General features: G+C 35.7%; 1 protein-coding gene across 3 annotated transcripts in view; it reads right to left on the bottom strand.

The window, feature by feature from the left end:
* HELZ (helicase with zinc finger) overlaps positions 1-18,451 on the bottom strand; it is a 90,531-nt gene that overhangs the window by 19,616 nt on the left and 52,464 nt on the right. For all 3 annotated transcript variants that reach the window (XM_010578605.1, XM_010578604.1, XM_010578603.1), the window contains exons 16-21: positions 14,588-14,766; positions 12,885-13,003; positions 10,959-11,104; positions 8,284-8,431; positions 5,348-5,531; positions 4,158-4,386 (exon numbers count right to left, since the gene is read on the bottom strand). In XM_010578605.1, the coding sequence (XP_010576907.1) occupies positions 4,158-4,386; positions 5,348-5,531; positions 8,284-8,431; positions 10,959-11,104; positions 12,885-13,003; positions 14,588-14,766 (1,005 nt within the window). The remainder of the gene's footprint in view (positions 1-4,157; positions 4,387-5,347; positions 5,532-8,283; positions 8,432-10,958; positions 11,105-12,884; positions 13,004-14,587; positions 14,767-18,451) is intronic.

The raw sequence follows: 18,451 nt of genomic DNA on the forward strand, positions 1-18,451 counted from the left end.
GACTCGATGGCTGTTGTTAAAATTAAAACAGATTTAATATAACTCTGTGGCATTTTTATTTTTTGTGTATGCTCATTTTACACACCAAGCCATCCACCCTGCAACCTGATCCACGCATCTGAACCCCACAGCACAATGCAAAGCTCCCCAGTCATTTAAAATGGACGTATGGGTCTGTCCATGTATATCAGATCACAGCACTGGGTGTATATCACATCTAGTATTAATATCATGGACAGGTCTAATTTGGAACTTTTTCCTAGAAAAACAAACACAGTGAACACAATGCTTAAAATTCTGGAAAGCATGTGATTTATGGAATTTATTAAAGCTCAAAGTGTCACAGGGATTATATAGATTCTCAGTCCCAGAAGATGCCGAAAAGATTCTATGAATTTAGGCAGATCATTCAATTCCAGTGTCACAAATACCAAAGTTGAGATATACCCTCCAAACTACTCTTGTGAAACACTTTAGAGTCACATGAAGATTAACATGTCAGGAGTATCTAGAGGGCCTTTGAGAGCCTCTGCTGGAAAACAAATAAAACTATAAATTTTATTGCGTGTTAGGTATTTCTGTAACATATTGAAGAAATTTCAAGCCAGAAAGACAATTGTCAGATGACACATGACTTTCTCTATGAAAATTCAGTATCCAACTTTTTGGAGGGTGGAGAGGTTATTTAAACCATGTAATAAACATTCTTACCCGTCTTCTGCTTTCTCATGACATGTCTTTCTATTGCTTATAAAAAAAGCCTTTACATTTTTAATATCCACAGCGGGATATATACAAAAATTTTACACTTATAATGATTATATTTTTTTTAACCTCAAAAAACCCCTCACTTTTTGGGTGAAGTTACTCAAGCTTAAAAGATATTTAAATAATGTCTGAAGATGTCACTTTAAAAAGAAAAATCTGATTGAGCTGCTCTCTTTCAAAAAAAAAAAATCAAAAGTAATGGAAGTTATTGAAAAAGAGTATTAAAAAGACAATGATCTTAGAGGTGTGCTTGACTATAACTCATTCTAGTTCACCCTTCAGTAATAAGGTCTGGCCTATAAGCAAGCATTGTTATTTCCCCAAAAGCTGTAAAATGAGACATTGCTGCACACTAATTTTAACAGCAGTGTCACATTTTGCTGAGTAGCTGGCTTTGTGGAAAAGAATAAACGTCTTTTTTTACAAGAATACTGTAATGTTACTGATGTATTTAAGAATTCAAAATAGTTTTCCCTAAAAGCCCATATTCTGTTGTGATTTTATAGAGGCAAGAAATGCTCTTTTAAAATTCAGGATGCAAGATGGCCCTTTTTCTGCATTTTGCTGTAAGCCAAATATATCTTGCAAGGTTTTAAGTGAGGATTAAAAAAACAAAATGAAATACTTCACTGGGATGCTTTAATGATGGAACTCCCTCTGATTAATCAATTCAGTCACCAAACCTACTGCCAAGTACCATAAATCCACTGAGACCCATCCACTTTTGCTTAAAATGCCCCAAGGAGTGACTCTACACATGGAACACTTGTACTGGGGTGTAAGAACAGAGAATAAAATACTGCTGTCTCTGTCTCTTACAGTGCGCTCTGGAGTTTAAAGGGAGTGTCTGCCAAAACAGCCCTGTCTAGTCCGGTTGTAACACACAGAAATGTAATGATTACCCTGGGCATACTTCACAAAGCTCTCTACAACTATCATTACAGAGTCTTGACTCATTTTGACAGGTATTAGAATATTTATAAAATTCAAGTACTCTCTTAACTTTTTTGAGGTCTGTTTTTTCCTAACGAAATGTCACTTCTTTCAGACTTCTATACTCCTGTTGCACTAAAAAAGAACCATCTTTCTAGCAGCATGCCTGAGCCCCTCCAGCACTATTTTCAAAGAATGAATGTTCAATTATTCAGTGAAACAAGACAATGGTGTATTAAAGGGAAAGCTTGAGATAAATCTTAATAAAGCTCCAGTGCTCCTTGTTTCTTAATTATCTTTTTGTTTTATAATTTTGAACAGCTATACATATATAAACAGCTGCTAGTCTTCAAAAGGCAGACTCAATCCCTAACTGCCAAGACTGTAACTTATGTACCATGCTGATAGCCTACACTTTTATTTTAGTAAGGTTTTGCATGCCCTATTTCAGATATTTTGAAGGAGCTATACTTGGAGAAACTGCTGAGCCCCCACATTTGAAAACTGGGTCCCCTATAGGTATCTAATTTAAAACCTCAGCACTCAAGCTTAATGTGAAAATTCAAGATATTACCTTCCTCACTGGAATTTAGAGAGAATATGGCACATGGTCATCCTCCAACAAAAGCTTTATTTATAGGCAGATGGTTAAAGAACCAGTAATGGTCCTAGGTGCTAGCTAGACTAACTAGGGATTAACTAACTCTCTGACTTAGGTAACACTGCACATCCTGAACCCCAACATAGGGAAGAGAAACAAAATTTATCAACTAAGAGTAATTTCTGAACAAGCAGTAAGAGAAATCTCAGTCAGCACAGCATGGCAACCTCTACAGCTAAGTCATATAACTCTGCAGCCCAAGTTGATGAACTAGAGACTGCACCAGCAGACTGTAACAGACACTCATCATTGTGGATTGAGTGCTTGGGAGGCACAGAGCTCTTTCTCATCAGTTAGTTACATAAACAAGGTCATGTCTAAAAAAACCAAGCAGGTAATGGGAGAAGTAAAATAAAACCACAACCATTATTTCTCTTTTAGTAAGATATTATTAGCAGTTTAGAGCAGATCACTGTATTAACGTACGGATACTACCGACGTGTCCCCAGCAGATAAGTGGTTAAATTCAGGTTATATTTCATAAATGCAGTAAACAAAGGTTTGGCTTCCATTTGGGTTGTTCAATTCTAATCTGTTAAAACCACATCCATTTTCAATACAGTAGAAGAATACTTCTCAGGAAAGTAGAATACAACATAGATATAACAACTGACTAATACATATTTTTAGCTTTATTTTAATAATGTAGTCAGTGCAGTGTTTCCTCTCTTCGAGAAATAAGCCTCAGGGTTTATCTCTTATCATCTCAACATTTCAGCTTTTCCATCGAAAAAGAACCTTTGAAGAACAAGAACTTGGTATCCTTAACATCAGTGTTTATATCTCTCAGCATTTTTCACATTTCTTCATTTAGGTCTATAAAAAGTAAATTCACTCAAATCTTAGCAAGATTTTTCCTAGTGTCATGAAGACATACAAAAACATAAATAATCGTTTTCAAGTCTTCTATCTTCATATGACTGCCATAATATTCAACTTTAAAATACTACATTACATCACAATTTTTAACTCCAAATTATATATTACTTTTATTTATACATAAAATTGTAACAGGTATAAAAAAACCCTAGAAAATAAAATGAAGCATCTTAATTGTTACTGTCAAGTAAAAATTAGAGCAACTATAAATACATTAAAAGAAAGTTTATCAAAGACCTGGTGGTAGATACCTCACGCTTCTTCTCTGTAGGTTGTTTTACATGGTGACACCGTGACTTTGGATAAGAGGGTAAAACCAGAACAAAACAAAACAAGAAAAACATAACAAACAAAAAAACCAACAAAAAAAGCCAGACTTGTCCACCCGTAAAGGATATTAAAATGCTCTGCCTCTCATCTGTAGTGGTTTTCTTTGCTATCATTGAGGGGAAAAAAAAAAAAAAAAATGTTGCCACTCTTCCCTGTCAGCAAGACTTATTAATCGGGGGACAGAGCGGCCCTTGCACAACTGCATGCTTCCAGCTCCAGAGAAGACTTGGTAGTTGGCATCGCAGGTATTGGTGCGGCACAGACCGCGACTGCTCAGTCTACGGAGGGCTACAACTGCCTGCTCTGCCTGAGGGGTGAGCTTCAGCAGCACACTTTGGACAAGCCTGCAGGTTCAAGCCTCTGCAAGAGCTGGGAACACAACTGATGCTTTACCATCTTTATGGTATTTCCATGGATATAACCGTGAAGAACTTCAATTTCATTATACAGTTATTTTAAGGATTTAAATATATTGTGTCTTACTTGGCACCTAAAAGAACATCCATCATTTTACTAAATCCATTAGTCATAGATAAACACGTTTTCTAGTATCCTTAGCCCTGATTAAGGAACAAATATAAAGTACCTGCATCTTCCAATGGAACATAAAGCAATAGGATCGCCCACCACAGCTACCAGGGATTGTGCTCTTGTAATGGCAGTGTTGAGAAGTTTGTAATTAGACAGAAAACCATAATCCAAGTCTTCTGTTGAATCCTCCAGTAACTGCTCTTTCCTTTTAATTGGTGTTTGCTTATGTTTGCACGTATGCCGTGTTCGTACTGTGCTGAGAAACAAAACTCTAAACTGTTTTCCTAAAATGAAACAAAAAACAAATATCTGAGATAATTGTAGCTATTTCTGCTAGTAACACAATCAAACCACTGCACTTGCCAGCCAGATTTCACACCTAGATATTCTGAAGAACTGATAGCTACCTTTAACATGAAGAGCTTTATGCAAGAATAATAAGATTTAAAAATTTTAAAAGATGCACTATAAATAGCATATTCTATTACAAGAATATTTCCTCTTTAAAAAACTTATTTTTCATCTTGATATTAATCACTCCAGAACTTTCTGAAATGCTTATTACCTTTACGACGTTGCCAATCAGCTACTAACAAATCTTGGACTTATTTATTCTACCTTAAAAAAAAAAGTTCTGGACATTCTTGTTTCATAATTTAAAATTTCTCAAATATACGAATATCTACCATGAAAAAACAGAACACACCACTCACTGTCACTCAGTTACTTTATTACCTTCCTTTGTTTATTACTGACTAAACGTGCAGCCTAGCAACAGGCTACACCTACACAAAATTCTTGTTATCAGTGTGATTCCAGGAACAAATACCTAAATTTGTGGACCCCTCTTTACAGTCTATTCCACAAACACAAAAATCAGTAAACATTGAGACTAAAGCCTTGTTACATTTTTATTTGGAACTCTGTTTTTCCCCTTATGATAAAAATCCATCAGTTTTCACGTTTTTCACTCAATCAATCTATTTTTTAAGTAACCTTGAACTTAATTTTGAAAAAAGATAAATCTCACATCCATGAGTTTATTGCTTTGGTATTCAATGTTGGAATAACATCTCATCAGCATATTTGCCAGTTTCATTTTGATACATTGGTTTTTATGGGCTGTATCACAGCTCTCCTTTTGTTCTGATCGTTTTAACACTATTTTTGTAAGTCTTACTTAACTTCACCAGTCACATTTTTATCTTCCTTAGCATATCTTTGAGACGTATCACTATTACTTACCCTGAACATTTAGCACTCTCTCTACGCTGACATCAGACAGCCTTTTTTTCCGAAGTTCAGCCCGAATTCTGAACACTTGATCAGCATAAGGTGTTACAACACCTATACTGCCATCATCCAATTTGCCCCAGGCAACAGGCCATTTTCTTCTTAATTCTTCAACACGTTCTACTACTTCAAACACCTTAAAAGAAAGTCAGAATTCTTAAAAGCATGTTCCACTGAAGATCATTCTTTGATATGGAAAGAGAATTTGAATTTTAAAACTCACAGTATTACATAGCCTTACTGAACAAGCAGTAATACTACTGCATTCTATGGTGCTACTCTAAAATATCATGTATTAAAACAATGTGTTTACTATACAGTACCTTTTTTTAATCTTGAAATAAAAGTTTGCCCACAACAATGTCACCTTTAAAGTACAAGCTGGGAAATTATACTAGTAGCCTTAATTTTCATGCTTACGTTCTTATGAAAATGTCAAGTGCAGTGGGACCTTCCTTATCATACTTTATCTAATTTCCATAAGTAAATATACTGCCTAAATAGGGACTATTTTATTTTTATTCTGGATTTTATACATGTCATATTACAGTTTGATAACTCTAGAAAGAGAATATGTATATCAGAACACAATCACTTCCCATTCCAAAGAATACCATCAGGAGTTTCAGATTATTCATCAACTGCTAGTTCATCTGTATGAAATACTATTAAGTGTGCTACCTGAGAAGACTAATGAGTAATAAAAACTGAAAACCTCCTCCTGTGAGGAGACAGGCTCAAGGTAACCTTCTGCCAAAAAGCACGAGGCATAGCAGCTTCTGTTTCAACATACTGAATAGAGATACTGCACTATAGAAGGTATTTCTGAATAACTTTATGGAAGGTTTGTGGTTCCTTTTTTTTTTTTTTTTTTTTTTTTTTAAATTTTTTTTTTTTTTTTAACATTTATATTCAATATGTCATTCAAGAAATGTCAATATGTTATTCAATAAATATTTATCCAGCTATTGAAGGCATGATAATTGATGAATGCAGTTTTCCTATGGCATCACAAATGCAAGCTCAGCCTCTTAATGGAAGCTAGGCAGATAGTCTTTCCTACAAAAACCTCAAGTATTCTTAACTTTCTTCTCTTCCCTGTTCATCCAGTTATCTTTTGCTGTGGGAAGGGGGTGGTAAAAATAAATTTAATGGTCTTAGCTTTTATATTATCTCTTCTTCAAATTGGTAAGTGGGAATTCTAGGGACTTTTATGGACATTTCGGGAACACGAAAAGTGATATAAATCACAATGGGTACGTACAGTAGTATAAAGCATAGCAGTTCCCAGTTGCTAAAAATGTTGTTTCATGTTGACTTCTTACGATCTAAGATCTGATTATATGACACACATTCTCATTTAAGGATGTATTTTTTTAAAAGTGAATCTAAACTGGAACAGTTTATTGAAAAACTCAGGAAAAAAGCTTGTTCTACTGACAAAGGACATTAGAATAAACTTTGATATCTATAAAAACTGTAGCATGAATATAATGATCCTTTGCAGGTATTGTGGCAAGCTTCTCTGAAAGCATATAGCTTCTGGATATGTATTTAGAATTAACACCAGGGAAATATTAGAATTAAGACCAAAAGGGGAGAGTGTATTTTCCAGATTAATACTTAATATAGACACCAATGAACCATAAGATGCCCCAATGCAAATGTCCATTAAGGGTCAAACAGCAAAAATCTCCCTCATCATCTGAATCTCAGTTTTTCGTGTTGGTGTTTAAGCAGCTGTTGTCATTCATTTCTGCCTGTAGCTATTAATGACTCACAATTTTCAGACAGTTACTTGGCTACTGAAGATATTTTTAGGTTTTTTACAACTTTTTTTAAATGGCAAAGCAATCCAAGTAGATTAATGAAAGTAGTCAGGTGCCTTCAGTTTTTTGCAGTGATGTGTCCAGAAGTCATTGGAGCTTCTTATTTAAGTAGATATTCTAATACAACAAAGAATGCATAACACATGCAGCATAATAACAACAAAAAGGTTAAAAATTGTGCATCAGATGAACTGCACCATGATCAGAAGGGGAAACACAGACAGGTCTGCAGTGCTTCATAATAAACACTGCTGCTAAATTGCAACCTAACTTCAGTTAAAGTTCCTCGTAAGTTTACAAAAATTAGTGATATTTCTTTACTTTCTTTAAATGCCAAGGACATTTCTTAAGACATCTTTTTGGTGGGGGGAAAAAAAAAAAGGAGTTGGGTCAACCCTCCTCTAGCTGGGAAAAGGTATGTTCCACTATGAAAACTATTATCAAGTCGGGGTGGGGTGGGGGTGTGAGTTTGTTTTTTGTTTGGTTTTGTGGGGTTTGATTTATTTTTTTTTTTAACTCAAGGGAAGGAATGAGAATGAAAGTAGCTTTTGAAGAATACAAATAAATCTATGTGAAACAAACATATTGACAATAAGTTCTCTCCGAAAAAAAAAAATCTCATCTGCACATCATCAGTTAGACACTGATCCTAAACATATTAAAGCAAACATGAAATGTTACTCCAGAGGACTCTTATCTGAGTGGGAACATTTCTACAACAGGCTAAGAAATCTAAGTTTTACTTCAAATTGCAGTTACTCTCAGTTGCTAAGATACATCCATCAGAATGTCACAAAAATTATCAGGAAAGACATCCTAAAGAATGAGCCTGAGAGAACTATATGAAGCTTACAATTTGCAAAGAAAAAAAGAAGATAAATTAGTGGAAATGTTTACTACAATTGCAATGTTCACTACTACATATTTAGCAAACTCCATGTTCCCCTCTCCTAGTAGAGGACAATTGATGTCTTCCACCTACACTGAGCATAAACCAATAAATTTGGGGGCAGTGGAGCTTTAAGAAAACAATCAAGAATAAAGCCAAAGAAGAGTTACCTCTGCATTATTGTAAAAAGCTGTACTATTTTTTTCTTGCACATCTTCTCCACGTGCTGTGAAGAAAGTCAAAGGGTAGAAATCTTTGTGTGCTGGCTGCTTTCCACTTGCCATCAATTTGCCTTCATAGAAAAGTTCAGATGTATAACTGTAACAAGGCAAAACAGAATAAAATGTGGAGTCTACATATGAGCTCACTGATAAAATATGGAATCACAAAATAATTCATAAGGAAAACAGAACCACTGATTACTCTTGGGCATCTTCAAGTGATTTCTCTGAACTGATACTTCCATATTACAGATGGAGCAGAAGGCACTAAAAATATGCTTTTTCAACACTTCTTCTACAAAGGCAGTATTTTCTTCTAATCTAAAGCTCGACAAAGTTATGAACATTCTCACTAAAGTTTCACGCAGACGTTCTGGTGGCTTGAAATTGGGCAAAAGGAACACTTCTGTCTGGCATCGGTTATTCCCCAGGCTGGCTGGACAATGAGCCTGCTTACATCAGTTAAGAGTTGCTGAACTTGGAAGACAAATTTGCTAAAGTTTTCATGTGTACTGAACACAATGCAGGCCAAGCGTTCAGCTTTCAAGCAAGCTTTTCCGCTGTGACTTCTACTCCAGATAAGCTATGTTACTAGTCACCAGAAACACAACCAGAACATAATTCCTCTGCTGGCAGCAGCCATTATAGCAGCTAGCTGACTGAAAAAAGAAATGAGGCAAGAACTACCTTCATGGTGAAAATAGGAGGGAAGAAGGCAAACTGAATGGAACAAGACCAAAAGCCAGCAAGATGAGACTGCAGATTACCATAAGTTGTACTGTAAGCACTGTATACTAGTGCATGGACAATAGAGCTAAACTAATGTACTGGCTTTCATTAATTAGTGAATTCTGGTATAACCTAACTTATGAATGCTCGGCCTCCAACCTTAATGTTCTTTGCATATAGCTCTGTGGATGCAGTAACGTGAATGCAGCCTGACAAGAAGACAACAAAAGCAGGAGACTGAAGTCAGTGGGTCCACCAATTTCTTCCAGGCTTCCAACTATTGTAGCTTAACATGTAAATAACTGGTCATGGAAAAGCTAAAGAAACTAGTCTGCTACCAAATCATCATCACACAACTGCAGCCCACTACTAACCAGAACTGGCTTACACTATACAATCCTGAAGAATATGGAACTCTTCTGTGGATTGAGTTGCAGCAGTCCACTGCCGTCAATGAGCAAATTAATTTCTTTTACTAATTAATTTCTTCTGCAAATTTATTCTTAGTAACAAGTTCTCATTAAACAATAAACCACCCTTTCTACAGGGACTGTTTTTTTCCAATTACAGATCCAAAGTCGGGCTGAACTAATGGCTTGTTCTTTCCTTAACTTCTTTTGGTCTCTTTGCTTCAGTGAGGTAGGTATGATTAATGAGCCCACCATGAACCATCTTCCTACGCTTACTTCTGTCTTAAGTGCCATGGTCCCATTTGTCAGGGGAAATTCCACGTTATAAAAAAAAGTAGACCTGAGAGTCCCCTAAATGGACCACCATCAGAGTATTTAGCAGGTTTCACTTCACACAGCAATACTTTCTAGTGGAATTAGGCACACTGGATTGTCACTAGACAGCCAACTAGCCCCAGTGGTATTTCTGCAATCCTTATTTCTGTGTTCAACACAGTGGATCTTTCTAGGAACTCACTGTCTGAACTCCAACTGCTGAAGTGAATTTTCATGGTCTTTGAGACAAATTTCATGGAAGTGATCTCTAACCAAAAGCTGAAACGATCCCTTCCTTTTCAGATTCTCTCTCATTTCAAACTTATAATTTCAAGAAATGTGTAAGAAATTTAGCATCACTCAGTCTATAATTACAAAGTCCATAAAATGAAGACAGATCAAGCTGTGTAACAAAGTATGTTACATTCTCACTTCAGATTCCCCAGAGCACTTAAATACTTCTGCTTTTGCTTTGAACACAGTGATAACCTAATTAGTATGACTGGATACCAACATAATATTCCCCAGTACATATCTGAGCCAGGATTTAAACTTTAGCATTTTTCCCCATGATTGCACTTATTCTTTCTAGCACAGCTCATGGATGAGCTCATTACACTAGCAGCCATTAGTTTATCATAGCAGAAAAATGCAAACCCACTGATTAATGTGTCTTGAAAGAAGTAATAAAAGAAGACAACAGGAAAAAAACATGCCCAAAATTCGACCTATTTTTTTTCTGTTCATAGTTGTATATCCGTACATTCCTTACATTGCACATAGCTTACCGTTCCAAGATAATCCACCCCAGTAATTCTAAAATTCTGACAGAGTTCAAAGAAACACAGATCCTATATAATATACTGCACAACTGTTAAAAAGGGAAAGTAAGCTCTTCTTTGGCTTAGTGTGCAAGTCTTGCAGCCAAAGCATCCCCACCTGAATGATGGGTCTGTAATACAACTAACTGAATCCCTGGCGTCTGCTCTAGGAGACGGAATTTCAACCTGGTAACAAAGAATTACTCTACTAATTAACTTTGAAACAACTCAGATTTCATTACAGAAACACGTAATGCTTCTCTCTTCATTCAGCTGTGCTTGGCTCAAGAGCTGTTTTGTTCACTCACACCAAAGAAACGCATGATACAGTGAAAAAGTTCACACCTACTTGATGATAGCTTCATGGGAGCGATAGTTCTCACACAGCAAGATCCTGCATGGAAATTCTGCAGGGTAGTGCTCATAGAGCCGATCAAGCAATGAAACATGAAGGTTTCTTTCCCTGGCAAATTCACTGTAGACAAAAGGACTGAGCTGTAATAGACACACACATACAAAGAAAATGTAACTAAATATGTGGACTTGAAATTTCATGCTCCCAACATAGGTAATCTGCATCAAAACAAAAATGAAACCTCACTTTTACTGTACATTCATAGTTGGAAGACATATACCATGGCTATTCCATAGAAATGCCCATTCCTACTGTAAAAGTGACGAAAGACCAGCATGCCCTTAAAGGAACAATAAAACATTCAATAACTATGCAAGGAGGAGAGAAGAACCCTTATATCTAAGCTTTTTCTTTGTGGCTTGCACAGATGAATAACTCAAAGCAGAGAGCTGTTTGACACACACAAAAAAAAAGAAAGTGTTTTCAATGACATTACACCATTACTCTGACAATCACTTTACAGTTAAGTTACTACCACAAATAGTACAGATCAGAAAATATAGAAATTTGTAACACAATTTTAAGAAGTTAAATAGAAAGTCACTGGAAAAACTAAAACCCAAGCGACCTAGTTACTGTTACACTAAACTACTCGTGGGCTTGTTTAACAATAAAACCACCATCTATTACAGCAAGAAAAACAGAACCAAAGATGATGAAAAAAGATTTTTAAAATAAAATTTTAGAATGTAGAAATTAAGCCAATCTGTTTTGTCATTCTGAATACATATGATTCAGATTCTGAGTTTCACTTCAGATAACTATTAGTTTTAGAAATTTAAATACTGGATACCTCATAGAGTAGCTTCTGTAAGAACCTGAGCTATAGAACAGCCCTTTACACACATAGCCTGAGACACACAGGCCAAGTCAAGACTCTGGCCATCCAGCTGGGCTGATGCAATCTAGCCTGAAGTGGTAAGAATTCCAATCTCTTAAGAAGCACTTTTGAGATCTGTATTTAAAAAGCACTATCCCAGTCCTTGGGATTACTATTATCGTGACTTGAAATGCTATAGTAGTATTAAATCATAGGTGGCAACACCTATGTAATTACTACGTAAGTAACAGTTTACTACTATAAGCAATACTCTATTGATATTGTGAAATGTCAAGAGAATTAAAGGCAAATCTATAAAAACAAATGTATCTGGCCTAAATCAACAAAGCAAGTAAAGTTACTTTTCCAAGCATGCTTTCTCATGCCTACAGGTTACAAAATGACATGCATAATCAGCATTTAAAACTCTTCTAAACTCTTTAAACCAAGCAATTCCTAGGCACATAACATAAAGGCACTGGTTAGTTCCCATTTCCTACTTCTAACTTGTTCAAATCCTTACCAGACTGTGATGCTTCTAATTAAAAAAAAAGTTGTCTAAATCATAATACACGTTCTCCGTATTCTTCAATTCTTTCCAAAATCAACAAGGAATACCAGTCCTAAAGAAGTAGGATAAACTCCTACCCTGACTGTAATAACTATCCTCATATCTTATGCAAATAACATCCCTTGAATTTTCCTTGGCTTCCCCATCTGTTGTATGACCAGTAAAATTTATGCATCTCCCTCTTTAAAATGAAATTTTTCTTGCATATAGTTCAGTGGTTGAGCGGGCCCAAGTACGTTCTATCACACGTTTCCTATGTAACCTTGAACAACTGACATGCTTTTTGCCTCAATTCCCTTATTGTAAAATGGAGACAATGGCATATTCTCAGCAGAAATACTGTGAGTCCATGTTAGAGATTATGAGGTATTCGCATACCACAGAAATTTGGAGCAGATTAATAACTTAAATATATAAATACAAATATTATGTATATGCACTTTACATTCAAAAATTTTATAGCTCTTACCTGCATGTGGTCTCCAGCCAAGACAATTCTTGTGTTTTTATTAGCTAATGCTAGAGGCATAATAGTTTCGCACTCCATAGCTTGCGCAGCTTCATCTAACAGAATGTGTGTAAAAAACCCTGTAAAACAGAGATATCAGCAAATAAATGAAACTTGAAATATGATAAAATACACAGTGACAACAGCGCAAGATATTGTAATGGAAGTTCTTTATTTTGATAGTAACCAAAACTAGAAAAAATTCAGTATGGCTTATACAAATTGATTTCTAGAATCTACTTAAAAACGACACAATTTTCAAACCCATCAGATGACCAACAGCAGTCAACTGATTGCTAGTGACAATAGCAGCAGCCTACAGATCTGCCTCCTCCTCCTGATACATATGAAGTTAAACAAGTGTTTTATCTGAGCTCTCCTTATACCAAGAGGAAATGTCTCTTGGCAGACCTCCCTCAGCAGGTTTCTCAAATTTGAAAATCTTTTCATCACCATGAGGCTTGAAGAGCTTTGAACAATGACAATGAAAAGGACTTCCTCATGTGTTGAGTCCTATTAATTATTTTATATACTAAATTTCCCATTAAAATTGCACACATACCTGAGCACTTTGCTGGTTATGGGCTTTAAGGAATGTCGGGGAGAAAAAAGGAACAGAAGTTGAAGGAAAATTTAAATTCAATCTCATGACAATATTGGACCAAAAGGTTTGATGGGTGGGTGGGAATCTATGCATTGGATAACATGCACTTGAAAAAAAATGGGCCACAGCAGACTTTTATTTTATGAAATGTAAATTCAGGATAGGCATAGAAAAGAAGTGGTTTTATACGTTGATATATATTAAGGTTTAAAACAAAGTATTAGGGGACTTAGTCTAGCATCCAATTAAGATTATACACATAAAAATGTAGCAATTTTATTTGGAAAACATGAATTTCATACAGCTGCACACACATTATTATGGCATGACTGTACGCAGCTCATTGCCAAACAAAGCAGTTACTTCCATCTAAAGACCTGAAAATATTTACCATAAATTCCATTTCTCTATTGCAGTTTTCTCTACTGCAACAAATGCCTAAACATAGCCATAAAAAACTAACCATAACAACTTCTGTAAAGAAATTCCACGTTCTCCAAAAAGCAGGTGGATTTCATTAGGAGATCAAGAAAACAATAAACCCTAAGCAGCCTCTGCCCCCAAAAAATCAGTCTAATATATTTCAGTTTAGAAAACAACCCTAGAATTATCACGTTAACATAGCATGGGCTTGTATGTGTGGGAGTTGTTTGCAAAGCTAAATAATTCACAAAACAAGAAAAAAAGCTCTCTGTGTGTATTTATGCTTACATGCTCCACTGAATAATGACCCTAATGAGCATAAGATTCAAAGTCAGAATCTCAAACAGAATCTTCCCTCTTGGATCTCAGAAACCCCAGATCATAGATAGTACTGCTTCTTTATTTATTTTTTTTTAAGTAAGGAAAAAACAGAATAAGCAAAAGCTTAATTTGAATGCCAGCAGTTTATAGCTTTGTAAGAAACATTTATTCATAAAAAAAGATAAGACCATTTTAAGATGATCATTGTTTACTGTTTTTATTTTTTAACAGTTCAAAGAACTGGATAAGGAACTGACACTGGTAAGAGGAAGACAATTCTCAAGCATGGACACTTCTTGTTTAGAAACTGTCCTACCTGGTTCAAGATCCAGTTGACATAGATACTGTGATGTATTTAAAGTAACAACTACTACTCGTTGCTTAAGAATGTCTTCTTTCTGTGGCATCTGAAAGGTGGAATGTGTGCTTGAAATCAAACAGTACTGATGCACAACTGGGTGGACAGTCTTTACCCAGCGATTTCGGAAATATACCCTAGAAAGGAAAAAGGGGGCTTATTTTCTATACAGTTTGAACACAGTGAAAGCCTAATATTTCACATGCTAATATCCTGTTTTCTGGTAAATAAATGTAATTTTCAGGAAGCAAAACATCACAACTATGCAGAATTACATGCCAAAATATGTTAAAATGTCTTGGATTTACCTTCCATTATTTGCTGCAGTGCAATACTACAGACATGAACAGTTACCAAGGATTAATTCACATATGGAAATCTGCAAATTCTTCATATGTTTAAGTACTGCGACCTTCACATCAATGTCTAAGCCATTTTAAACTATCAGTAAAGTCATTTTAAAGAAATAGTTCCTCAGCTGAAAAATAAATATAGCCCATAGTCTTGGAACTGACAGAGCTGCAGTGGTCTGCACATTTCATCAACTGCAGCCATAGGATCTTTAAAAAAAAAATTTCAAAAGACATTAATAAAATCCTGTACTTCCTTTTACACATACTATGTGTCTTCTGAGTTCTAGGATCTAGACAGGAAGTATATTCATCTTTTTATCATGCAGGGCCATAATTATGATACACTGTATAAAAGAATTAGAAAACAGTGCCAAAAAGGATGGCTAGAGTCTAAAAATATCAGGACGTTGTCAGCAAAGTACTGGACTTCAAATATCTTTCCATGACACGTAAGATAATTTTAATCACCATATCATGAGATCAGTGATGAATTTTTCTTAAAAAGTGACGAATTGTTACAGCCACTCTAGCTAAATGGAAGAGGAACAGGGAAGACACAAAGACTATGCCCCAGAAAACAGTATAAATAACTCCACAGAGGTATACAGAAATATAACAAAGCACACCAGCTGAGGATCTGGATAAAGATGTCAAAAGGCTTCTCTATGGGGTGTTCCTCAAAAAATATAATCCATACCAAGTAAGAACTGTGAATCTAAAGTGGAACCTTTAAACTACAGGAAACTATTGTATAGATATTAATATTTAAAGTTATTTTCACTTATTTCCAAAGCAAATTAAGATGAAATGATTTAAACTAATTTCAGCTCTAAATATGGGACTTAATGCTGTGTGATTTAACTATTATTTATTTTCTCCTGCACCCATGTTACAAATCCCAAATCATTAATAAAGCATTTGGAAGAGTGTAATTATGTACCTAAGTGCAAAACAAGACTGCACTGCCTGGACTTCGGATAGCACATGTCCACTCACATTTGAAAATTACAGCTCAGTTCCATATAACGTGAGAGAAACAATTATTAGGATTACAATAAATTTGGTTTGTGAAAATACAACATCCATTTTGGACAATAAGCACAAAATGAAATGCAGAGAGGTGCAAAGGCACTGCAGTATTCCAAATGGCTTTTAAATTTCACAACACAACCAACCAAAATTGACACTGTGACCACAGGTTACTCCAGTTAAGACCGGGTTCAGTGCAGGAGCAAGCAACACACTCCTGAGTCATTCTCAGAACAAGAACCTTCTAACGTTACCCCAATATATTTATTTCTTATCAGCCATCAAACTGATAAGCTTTATTTCATAAACTGTTATTATATCAATGTACCAACACAAAGTCATGGCCTAATAGCTAAAACAAGGTAGAGCAGGGATTATCTTGCTCCTACTATTTATCCCAGCCATTCAGTCAGATTTCATACGATTCAGTTTCTCAATCTTAACTGAGGGTAATACTTACCTACCATCTCACAGGAGTACTGTGAGGATTAATGAGTTTATTGTGAGTTTATGTTTGTAAAGCACTTTAAGATTCTTAGATGAAAGGTGCTATTGAAATGCAAAATATTATGGTTATTAGTCATTATTATACCATGCACCGTCTTTTATTACAAAAACTCAACTATGTGTGACTCACAGATTGGCTGACAGCATTTCAAACTGCATTGCTGCTTACCCATTAATTTCTTTTATTTTGATGTGAGATCAAAACGGTATCCCAGAGCTATTATTCACCACTGGCATAAAAGCACCTGACAGATGTGACTACTTCGAAAGTGTCGTGATATAAGTAAGCCACACTGAAGGAAGGACTTCTTTCTCAGGTGCAATTTGGGCTAATAAAATCTCCTATAATTTCATTATTAGGTTGAGGGTTTTTTTCTTAAAGTTGGAGGAACCCACTACAAGAATGGGTTTTACCAGCTTAACACAAATCAACGTTTCACTCTGCAGCATACCCTTAACTTCTGATTAAACAAGTGACTAACCTTCTAATCTTAATACCTGCATAAGCAAAGTACCTGAATGCCAGCAGAGTTGGGCAGTTACTAATCAAAATGTTCATCAGTACCTGCAACACATTCTGTTAGTGTGCAGCTACAGGTACAAAGATGAGCAAAAACTGCACCTACAAAACCAAAACCAGCCATAGCTCACATGAAAGTGTATTTTCTCACATCATGTGCCTCACATCAAGACTTTCATTCTGGAGAAATTAAAACATTGAAGACTAAGATCTACCCAAACCACAGGCAGTGAAATTACTAGCAAATACACAGAGAAGCACAACATTGAAATGGAAATCCCAGAAGATTATGGATTAGGGACTCATCTTCTGCAAACAAAAGCACCGAATATATCCACTGTACTTACTAATGCTGAGTTAACATGTACAGAATCTGCATTTTGTGTGAAAATTCATACCACTTTTATTTCTAAATGTGGCATCTGGCTATCTACAACAAAAGCCTTCATTTCTGTGGACCTCTAGCCAATAAGCCAAAGAATGGAACTGTCAGCTAACCTATGTTTCCATCAATTTTCCAGCCATTACGTCAAAAAAGAAATTTGCCCAAATATTTCTATTAAATGTTAGTCAAACTGTGTATTTCCTAATCTTTCATGTTTTGCTTCCATTGATAAAGTTCCATCAAAGTATCCATTTGTACAATAGGCTATTTGCAAAAGTAGTGAATTTCTATCAGTAATTAAGATTCACAATCATTTTCTTGTTCATGTTTCAGGCTGGGATAGCTCCTAAATTACTTAAAACACACTTTCTAAAAGTTAATAAAAGGGGACTCTAGAGTCAGAACCTCTGAGGGAGGCTAAACAGAGTTTCATTTGCACTCCTGTCCTACAAAAGTGACTTCCACTTCTCATGACTCCTTACAACAGAGTGAATGGGGACTAAATTTAAGTTCTTCAAAACTTCTTTTCCCTGTTCTGAACTGGAAAACACTAACTCCTCCCAGTTCTTGATAAAAAGGCCAGGATTCTCCCCTGAGGCTGTGCACCAAAGAACTCTTTGATAAACTCCAATCCCAGCTCCTCAGATTTTGTGCAGTTATTTCTCACCTGAAATCCCTCAAGCAAAAAGAATACAGAAGCTTAGAGGAAAAAGAATCCAGCAGTCTTATTTCATGCCTCTCTTAAAAGACCATAAAAAAAAAACCAAACCCAAAACTAAGTAGTCCCAAGAAGCCTAAAGAAAACTTTAAAAGCACCTGATTTCCCTCTTCCATTTCTTCTGATCCACCTCCAAAGAGAGGCTCATTCTCACAAACAAGCATGTTCCTTGGGATGCAGAAAGCACGTGAAGAATCTTTCTTACAACCTGAAAGTTAGCTTTTTTAATCAATCTTCCTTTGAGGATGGCATAAGATAGAAGCTAGAGTTTAAAAAAAAACGGGGGGGGGGGGGGAGCGGGGGGGGGGGG

This window comes from Haliaeetus leucocephalus, unplaced genomic scaffold (assembly GCF_000737465.1).
Source record: "Haliaeetus leucocephalus isolate CR32 unplaced genomic scaffold, Haliaeetus_leucocephalus-4.0 Scaffold646, whole genome shotgun sequence".
Lineage (NCBI taxonomy): Eukaryota > Metazoa > Chordata > Aves > Accipitriformes > Accipitridae > Haliaeetus > Haliaeetus leucocephalus.